This window comes from Prosopis cineraria, unplaced genomic scaffold, assembly GCF_029017545.1.
Source record: "Prosopis cineraria cultivar Desert tree isolate PC_DT_omini unplaced genomic scaffold, ASM2901754v1 PC227, whole genome shotgun sequence".
In the NCBI taxonomy this organism is placed as follows: domain Eukaryota; kingdom Viridiplantae; phylum Streptophyta; class Magnoliopsida; order Fabales; family Fabaceae; genus Prosopis; species Prosopis cineraria.
This window is the reverse complement of record NW_026555554.1, coordinates 11,160-20,909: the sequence shown is the minus strand read 5'-3', so window position 1 is coordinate 20,909 and position 9,750 is coordinate 11,160. Positions and strand designations below refer to the sequence as shown.

Below are 9,750 nucleotides of genomic sequence, written 5' to 3'. Positions count from 1 at the left end.
TACTTGTTATCTCAAATTGTTAGCTTTTCTTTATAATTCAAAAAAATAATGTCATGCCATATTAATAACATCCATTTTAAAATTGGGGGAAAATATTAAAGGAGCAAAAGATTGAACTGGTTTAAAATAAGGACTGAATTTTTTTAGTAGATTAGTCTAAAAATGTACTACTCTCATTTCATGTTTACAATTATCAAAACAAGAATTTACAAGTGAAATTCACTAATTTGTATAGAAAAAACTTGTTAAATATATCATTTTTTTGTTGTCTTTTTTATAGAAACATCATTTACAACTATTTGCTATTGCTACTTTTGTACTCTTATTTGCAATCTTCAAAACATGAATTTACAGGTAATATTGGCTAATTTGTAAAATAAAACAATTTTCAAGTAATGTTATATTTGATAAGTTTGTTCTTTACAATGTAACCAGGTTTATGGTCTCTATTTGTCATTGTGGCCAATAAACCATTCAGGATTACTACCCACCGCTCAAAAAATATAAAATAGCCCCTTTCTGCCACCCGTTTGCATTGCACATAATGAGACAACCTAATATATGGGGAATGACAATTAGGTCGCAGAATTATAAGTTAATGACAATCAAGTTTCTGACAATTTTTTTTAAAAAAATTAGTTAAAAATATGAAATGAAATAATTAAAAATTTAAAAATTTTATTACAAATAAATATTTAAATATTAAATATAACTTGAAATTATAACAGAAATTTTTATTTGTAACTATTTGAATTAATATTTATATTAATTTTATATAAAATTTTGTTAAGAACTTAATAGTTCTTAATTCAATGTTATGAGATCTCATTATCATTCTCCCTAATATCAAGCCTAAAAGACAAGAAGAAATCAAGCCAAAATAAATGAATAAATAAAGCAAAGCAAAGTATCACGGAAGAAAACACATTATTTGGCAATATTGATCTCTCGCTGCTCAAAAATAAGATTTCTCATCTGCACAATAAACCCAGCAACCAACCCGGTATCAGATTGTTTCCATTTTCACCATTTTAATTCTCCAAAGAAGGCGATCTTAGAAGTTCCTCAGAGAACTATTGATAAATTGTCTTCACCACTAATGGAGCTGAATCCACAAGTTCGATTGTTGTTGGAGGCTTTGTTTCTTACGGGGTTGATGATAGTGGGGAGATGAATCTGAAGCATAAATGATAATGAAGAAATATTAAAAAGACACCAGATGTGGCGGGGATAGCTCAGTTGGGAGAGCGTCAGACTGAAGATCTGAAGGTCGCGTGTTCGATCCACGCTCACCGCATATGCTCCTTTTTTCCCCCTTTGTTCTAGCCTTTTGGGCTCCCTTATTAGGGCCTTTTGCTATTATGGATTCGGGCTCACCTTTTGTCCTTATCCATTGGGGTCTACGGGTAGGTGAAGGCCCATTTGAGGGATGCCGCGCTACTATCAAGTAGTATTTCTTATCCAAATAGCAGCGTGTGCATCAAATAAAAAATTCTTTAACAGCGGATGCCACTACAAAGCCCAACTTTTTTTTTTTTGGCCAACACTGTAAAGTCTAATATGATCAATCAAGAGTCAAGAAAGTGACATTAATATTATGTACTGTTTCAAGTCTGCTATCATTTATCCCTTCCAATCAGAGAAAAGTAACGGAAAGAAAAAAGGAAAAGGAAGTGAACCATGATCCTTCCTCCAATCAACCTCCCATCCTTTTTTTCTCTCTTTATGATCCTTCGTGATCAGAAGACCTGCAGTTTTTACTTTTTAGAATCTTTAAATATAAGCAAGGGAGATATGAATGCCACTACGTCGCATGAGTATTGACTTTATACTCCTGTCATATTTATAAGTTGTTTTTTGTATGATCTAATAAATTTTTATTTTTACTTCCAACACTTTCTAATTATTGATCTTGTAAATTGTGAGCAGAGATCTTTATAAAGGTAAAAAAGATAACTTAGGATGATTTTTTTGACAAATTTAATATTACAGCAAACTTTTTTTAATGTACATGAAAAATTTTTAAACATTTTATAAATAAAATTGGAGAGAGTATACATAGCAACATAAGCCCCTCAAACACGCACAAGTCAAGTTTTAATGTACTCAATTTATTACCTTGAACACACGCCAATTCAACCATCTTAACTCGCATTTCTTTCCCACCCAGATGATTTGATTGGGTTGCACTGGACCAAAATACCCGCTCTCTCTCTCTCTCTCTCTCTAGATCGAGAAAGGTCAGATCTTTAAAACGTAATCAAGATTTTAAATATGTCAAAATCTTACAAGATCGCGATGAGACTGCAATCCAGATAAAAACTCTTTCTTCGAACCTAAACCATCTTGATAGACACAACAGATAAATAACTAATCTAAAAACTTAATTGCAATACTAAGAGGGCATACAAATCTGAATATTTTGAGCATTTGCTTGTAAGGGTATGTTTAAAATAAGGAGAACTAGCTAGTTCGCAGCAAGAAATTTGAACTTCAGCTGATCCCTCAGAAACCTCTTAAAGCTTTCCTCTGAGCTGTTGCAGCAAGGCACCACCTTTAATTTAGAACACAGAACAAAAACTTTGAATGGATATAATTGCTTAAGGATCTCTCGGTCCCTATCGTAATCCTGGCAACAAGAGGATGAGTTCAGGTATCAGCATAAGCATGCATTGTGTGTGTGAGTCAGATGGGTGAATTTAGAAGGGGATTGATAGGAGTTACTAGTCAAGGTGAGATTAAAAAAAAAAAAAAAAATCTTTGGGAGGGTTATCCACAATTGGACCCAAAAATACTCGAATTTGACTTGGTCAAATAGCCATATAAAAAAAAAAGGTGTGCTCGAGTGCAAGGGAATAGTTTTAGCCACCTTTTCGGTCACTACAACAATTGGCTTCAAGCCAAACTTGCTCTCTAGTTCTCTAATCCTGGCTCTGATCATCTCAATATCCTGCATTAATCCAACATATGAAATTAACATCTCGGTCTTAAATGCAAAGACATGAGGGAAAAAGAAAACACATGAAATTCTCAAAGTAGGCAGCTTAATTCTAGTGTAGTTTTCTCTGCATTATTTATTTAATGCATGACATGAATTTACAACGGAAAAGCCTTAAAGTTCTCTCACTATGACGTTTGAACCATCTTTTTAAGAGAGTTAATGCATTGCTAGGTTGAGGAAAAGGGGGCGGGGGGTATTCACATGTCATAGTTTTATCAAATAATTTAAACATCGATAACTCCATCTGCATTTTGTCCTTCAATGATATCCAAGAAATAACATGATAAGTAGGCTTTAAGCTTAATATCTGTATCAAGCTTCTTTAGTGTTTTGCCCCCTTCTTATTGTTCGTTTTTCTTCCTGGTTCAAAAATGCAGAGACGTGTCAAAACAATCATTGTCAAACACCAAACCAGGAAATTACACCTCAGCATCAAATATATGATGATCGCTAAAATCAACTCGATCAACATAGACAGCTCCCATCTGCATCAAGTTATATGCAATTTAGAGTGAAAAATACTCATGGATGTAAAGTAAAGTCAAACATCCACATAGAAGTGCTAGAACATAATAAATATCAAACATGATGACTTAATTCAGTTTCTTTGGTCGTCAGCGATACCAAGAAAAGCATTAGCATGTGTATACACATCCTAAATTAGTAAAAGCGTGATTGAGTATTATTTAAAAAAAAATAGCGTATACATGATCACCATTTGGAAATTGGATCAGGAAAGAAAAACGTAGTCATTTTCATTATGATCTATGCTACATTTCTTGCATTTTTTTATTTTTTTAATTTTTTGGGGAATAAACGTGCTTTAAGCATTATGGGTCAGCTTGATCTGCAGTATAAATTTCTTTATTTTAAGGAAGACGATAGCTCAATGGATTAGACAGATTAACGTAATAAGATAGCCCAAACTTAACAAGAAGACTTATCCATTTAAACTATTTTTATGGTTATAGTAATGTATGTCTCTTTCGTGTCTTGTCCGTGAGTTAATATTTTGCAGTGTTTCAATGTAGAATATTGAAAAATTTCACACATTACATGTTATGTGAGTGTTTGGGGGGTTTTCAGATCACAGTTTCCCAGCACCTCAAGAAGCAACTTTCATGCAAACTAATCCAATTGAAATAAAATGAGGGAGTTAGTTAGATGAGTTAAAGGGTACTTAGAAGGGTTACGTTGTTAATAAGTAGGCTATAAATAAATGGTCATTGATAGTTGTAGTTAGACTCTGAATAAATAAAATTTGTCCAGTTCTCTCTAGTATCTCTCATCTTCTACCTATTTATCTATCTTTCGCTCTATTTTCTCTCATATCTTCTATTTCCTATTCTACCTTCTACTTCAAATCCTTCCTACACATCACAAACAAATTAAGGAAGAATACCTTTTGGACCTGCTTCACAAAAGAATCTGCAGAACCGATGGCAGAAACACATAATACATGAGCATCATGTAGAGCCCTCAAAGATATTTTAGAGTTGATAATTCTCACGTCAAATAAGTAAGATGGATCCATTCTTGTAAAGAACACAGGAACAGACTCTTTAACTTTTCGAACAATTGACTTGATATCATCAAGAGTATCTTCAGAAACCTGTGAATCTCCCAAAGTATTAGCTTCATCACATCGTAATTTTATATCTGGAAAATGTGCGGAATTAAAAATTACATCAACAGCATTGGAGAAAAAATATGATAACATACTAAGTCAGCATGATGTACAACAACTACATCTGCTCGTCGAAGTGCAGTCAAAGGTTCCCTTAATGGTCCAAGTGGCATTAGTTGAAGGTTACCCCAAAGAGTTAATCCATTAACCATCACAATCTCCAAATCTCGCTGCAAGCTCCAATGCTGCCTTGCATATAAATTATACAATTCAAAGACAACAGCAGGTCAATGTAAAAATATTTTTTTCATCGTAAATGTCTTTTGGCAATTACCACCAAAAATTTAAATCTCAAGCAATCAAAGTGCAGCAGACAAAACTGAGAATGAACATAACTTAAGGAGCATAACTTAGCCGGGACATCAGATGTTTAAATAAACAATATAGAAGAAAATATGTAACAGTAGATCAAGGAAAGAGGAGAGGGCAAGGAGAATCGCATTACCTGCATTGCATCATCAAGAACTACAACTCCAACTTTTTTGGAATCAGGATAACTTTCCTTCTTCCTATCAAGGCAAAGTTCTTCATGCCATGAACTAATATAGCCGTATTTTTGGATGAATTGACTTGCAACAGCTACTCGATTTGCACCAACACCAAATTGAATTGCTGTCCCAAATAAACGTCTTCGAAGCATGTTGACTTCATCCCCACCTCCATATCCCTGCCAGGCAAATGAAAAATGTGGATCACTGAGCATGCCTATTTCAATTTTCACACAAGCTGCCTTCAGAACTAAACAATCTATCCCGGTCAAAATGAGCCAAATAAAATACACAGTGGTTTCTCATGGAAGTATCCTATTATTTATTATTTGAAAATTTTGGATATGATCAATAATTGAGATAAAAAAGAAACAGACGTTATTTTAGTAGTAATGCAGCGACAGGTCATTAGAAAATCCTACTGAAAAATGAAAGGAGTTGTATCATGTTAAAATGATAAAGCTCAATTGCATAATATAATACACTTAAGTTGGAAAAAAAAATACACTTAAGACATCATAAATATATAAGCAAGGTTGTTATACCATTTCTGACTCACCATATGCAGTAGCCAATAAGACTACAGTTCAGACACAAAATAATCTAAGCCCCTACGCTAAGCCTTTTATTGCCTTGTATTCTCTGAATTAAGCTAAGAACCTAGCCAAAAAAAATATTTGATAAGCCTAGACATCAAGTTCATTTTCAAACAATCTTTGGAGCACTTTGTCAGTTCAAAGTCACATTACTAGAAATTATTGTTGCCAAACGTCACTCTATCAGGATTGATTGTGGAAACATATGGACAAACTTACAACTAATTTTCAACCCCCTGCTTTTGACTTCAACACATAGTATATCTCTCACCTTAAACTCTTGACAAAATTGTAATCAGTAAACTATCTAATTTCATGTATTTGTGCAGTTGAAATATTGGAATGTTAACCTATGGCGGGAGCAGCATCAACAGATTCAATCTTGATGTAGAGCTCCAAGACCTATTACAATAAGCTCCTTGCATGTTTCTCACTAAGCCATAACTGAGTTTACAACAGTGGTTATTTGGTAACAGCACAAAATTGACATTCTGAGCCACTAGATATAACTGAGCTACAACCAGGGGTTTTTTGAGATCCTTCATTCGCCTTGGCAATCCTCACCCTTTCAGCTTTCTCCCATTTTTCAGAAGCCGCATAGATATTGGACATAAGCACATTGTAAGAATTATTGCCAGAAAGAGAGTCCAAACTTTGTGCCCTAATAATATCCTTCATTATTTGTTCAGCCATTTCCAAAGCTGAATGAATCTGGCATGCACCAAGCATTGCCCCCAGAACTGTGTCATTGGGTTTCATTGGCATTTTTTGAATTAACTCATAAGCCTCCTTTAATCTCCCTGCCCGCCCCAAGAGGTCAACTACGCATCCATAATGCTTGATGCTTATTTCCAATCCACATTTCAGCATTTTGGATATTACTTCTAACGCTTCATTGACAAAGCCCCCATGAGCACAAGCTGTGAGTACAGTAAGAAAGGTGATGCCATCAGGCCTTACATTTGAATTCTCCATTCTGCCCAAAAACTCAAGAACCTCGAGACATTTTCCATTGATAGCAAAGCCAGATATCATTGCATTCCAGCAGAAGATATTCCTTTCATTAAACTCTTCAAAGACCAATCTTGCATTGATCAAGTCCCCACATTTTGCATACATGTCAATTAATCCACTCAGAACAAACTGATTCGTCTTCATTGCTCTCTTTCTTATCATATGGTGGATTTTCTTACCAGCATTTAGAAGCCCTAGCTGGGAACAAGCAGATAAAATACTAACAATAGTAAACTCATCAGGTTGAAACCCTTCGTCTTGCATATCATCAAATGCTTTCAGTGCTTCCTCACCAAATCCATTCTGGACGTACCCAGAAATCATGGAATTCCAAATCTCCAAATTCCGTACTGGAACCTGCCGAAAAATGGCCTCAGCCTCTTTGACATTGCCTATCCTCGAGTACCCACAAATCATACATGACCAGACAAAGAAATTCCTCTCAGGCATCTGCCCAAAGATCTCTCTGGCAGCTTCCATATTCCCTTGTCTAGCATACCCATCAGCCATCACAGTCCATGTCCCCACATTTTTTAACTCAGGTGGACCATTATCAAACAATTGCCGAGCAGTGGCAATATCCCCACTCCTTGCAAACCCATCAATCATTTGATTCCAAGTTACTTCTGTTCGTCCTGGCATCTTGTCAAATAGAATTAAAGCAGAGTTTGTGTCCCCATTCTTTAGGTATCCATTAATCATGGCATTCCAAGTGACAACATTTTTCTCAGGCATAGATTCAAACACTTGAAAGGAATCAAGAACAGCACCACACTTGGCATAAATACTGATTAATGTGGTTCCAATCATTACATCACTGTCTGAACCAGCCTTAATGGACTCTGCATGCAAAGCCTTCCCATAATCAAAGAACGAAAGAGAAGCACAAGCTTTGAGTAACAAAGGGATCGCACCAAAAAGGTATACTCCTTCATGGCGAATTTGTTTATACACGACTAGAGCCTCTTTCCATGATCCTTGGTAAATGTAATTATTAATTAAAGAAGACCAATTTGGTACATACGGGAAGCTTCTGCTGGTGCAAAATTGAAATGTTTGATTGACACTTGCAGGATGTGGGAGCCAAAATCTTTGAAGGTTTCGAGGTAGAGGTGATACTTTTGATTGAAAATATCTAGTAAACGGATGTAGGAGCAAAGAACGTTGAAGGTTTAGATGTAGAGGAAGCACTTTTGATTGATAAAATCTAGCAAAAGGCTGTATGTATTGCTCAAGACTATGTATTCTAGCTATTCTCTTTTCCATGGCCCCTTCTAATCTAGAGGGGGCGACTGGAGATGAAGAGACAGCAGGTGAGGAGGATGAGTTCGAAGTCATAATTGAAGGTGCTGAAGAAGCGCTCCATCATTGAGTTTTTTGAAGTTGAGAAGCAACTGCAGACTGAAACCATTTGAGATTCTGGCGCTTAGTTAGGATGCAGATGAGATGTCTGTTATGGTTACTAAGTTCTAATAGTGGTCTCACAGCTCAAATGTGCCGGGATCCAATCAGTTGAGAGAAATTATATTATGTAACAGCCGCACCAGTTTATTTCAAGAATCATACCAAACCAGCTGAATGACCTGGTTAGCCCATAACATGATACAAACTTTTCAAGTTAACGATTAAATTTCGAGAAATGAAGCCAAATTACTAAATCGCATGACTGTGTTTGGGAAGAAAAACTGCAAGCAACTTGCATTATTATAGTAGTAAATAATAATAGGCAATAGATAAACAGGTTTTATATTCAGACGAAAGTTGAAACAAGCCAGTCACATAGTATGGTCCCACTCATGAACAGTTCAGTATTAAAAAAATCAGAAAATTTATGAAAGTAGCATGTCTTTGAAAACGGAAGGTGGGCAGGTGGATTTTGAATACAAAACTTTGAAAGTTCTCTCAAGTAAAACATCAAACTGACCAGCTAAATGTCATAAAAAAATTGGCCAGAGAGGCCGCACATCCAAGAAATTGGAAAACGGTGGAACAAATGAAAATACCCTTGAAAGAATCAGAGGCGAAATTCCACAATCAGCTAACCAGAGTGCGATGAACTCAACCATCGGTGTCTTCCCATTGCCTCCCCATGTCAAATTCCCGACACTAATAACAGGAACGGGCAACCTTCCAGATTGAATAAGCATAATAATCAACATTAATTTTCCTACTGACTTTCTTAACGACCAAAAAAAGCATTGGAGGGGAGAAGAAAGAGAGAAAACAATGAGATAGAGAAAAAGGGATCACCGGTGCCTTTGAAAGAAGCCAACTTCGTAGAGAAAGTAGCGAAGAGAGAGAACGAGCTTGTAGAGAGAAGAGGCCGCATAAAGAAAAGGGACGAGAGAGCGTTGAAGAGGAGGAAGCTTAGCGAGACTCTGAGCGTAGGCGATCTCAGTAGCAAGTCTTCTCAGTTTCTCCATGAAGGCATCTGAGGCACCATCTTCCCCAATCCCCACGACGACGAGAATGAGTTTTGAGGCGCGCCAAATGTTTATTTGGGGGAAAAAAAAAACAAATATTCTAGTTTTGGCGTTCATTCGTTCCTGTTTTTTTCCCCCTCTTCCATGGGGAAAAAAATAAATCAATTATCGATTTCATTATATCAAACATAATAATGGATTTTTTTTTACAAGTGTCCAAATATCCATAAGTAATGCTCGGATAAAAATAACATGTCATTCAGAAATAACAACAACTAGTTGAAATACTAGAAAATTAAATTTATAACATATATTATTTTATTTAACATTATATTATAATTTGTCTCAAGAAAAAAATTAATCTTTGACAATTGACAACCCACTTTATTTTAATATTGACAAGTTATATTTAAATATTAAAAAATAATTATTTAAATATTAACAATCTATTCAAAATTAATAATTCAGAAATATTTTAAAAACAAAACTTTATATATATATATATATATATATATTTTTTTTGTACTTTTGGTTCAATGAT

At 35.2% G+C, this 9,750-nt stretch overlaps 2 protein-coding genes and 1 non-coding gene across 4 annotated transcripts; 1 reads left to right on the top strand and 2 right to left on the bottom strand.

Annotated features, from left to right (window-relative positions):
* The first annotated feature begins 1,224 nt into the window (after positions 1-1,224).
* On the top strand, positions 1,225-1,297 carry TRNAF-GAA (transfer RNA phenylalanine (anticodon GAA)). Its single transcript has one exon. It is a non-coding gene; the product is annotated as a tRNA-Phe (tRNA).
* Positions 1,298-2,248: 951 nt separating this feature from the next.
* LOC129295969 (probable tetraacyldisaccharide 4'-kinase, mitochondrial) lies at positions 2,249-9,283 on the bottom strand. Of its 2 annotated transcripts, XM_054934556.1 has the most exons (8): positions 9,037-9,282; positions 8,790-8,913; positions 5,134-5,355; positions 4,724-4,873; positions 4,404-4,613; positions 3,427-3,486; positions 2,870-2,950; positions 2,249-2,629 (listed from the first exon to the last, which is right to left on the bottom strand). In XM_054934556.1, the coding sequence occupies exons 1-8, from the start codon at positions 9,207-9,209 to the stop codon at positions 2,468-2,470; spliced, it is 1,182 nt and encodes a 393-aa protein (XP_054790531.1). In that variant the 5' UTR covers positions 9,210-9,282; the 3' UTR covers positions 2,249-2,467. The 2 variants fall into 2 exon arrangements, with proteins under 2 accessions (XP_054790531.1, XP_054790532.1); XM_054934557.1 differs by lacking the exon at positions 3,427-3,486 and having other exon boundaries at positions 9,037-9,283.
* Positions 6,235-8,187, bottom strand: LOC129295968 (pentatricopeptide repeat-containing protein At3g21470). The gene has a single exon (XM_054934555.1). The coding sequence runs from the start codon at positions 8,122-8,124 to the stop codon at positions 6,235-6,237; it is 1,890 nt and encodes a 629-aa protein (XP_054790530.1). The 5' UTR covers positions 8,125-8,187.
* Positions 9,284-9,750: the final 467 nt, after the last annotated feature.

What these genes read in the sequence shown, in the direction of transcription:
- LOC129295968 (XM_054934555.1), bottom strand. Translation starts at nt 8,124, where the DNA reads ATGACTTCGAACTCATCCTCCTCACCTGCTGTCTCTTCATCTCCAGTC.
- LOC129295969 (XM_054934556.1), bottom strand. Translation starts at nt 9,209, where the DNA reads ATGGAGAAACTGAGAAGACTTGCTACTGAGATCGCCTACGCTCAGAGT. An exon ending in TTCTTGATGATGCAATGCAG is followed by an intron (nt 4,874 to 5,133) that starts GTAATGCGATTC and finishes TATGCAAGGCAG; the next exon opens with CATTGGAGCTTGCAGCGAGA. An exon ending in TTGTACATCATGCTGACTTA is followed by an intron (nt 4,614 to 4,723) that starts GTATGTTATCAT and finishes GGAGATTCACAG; the next exon opens with GTTTCTGAAGATACTCTTGA.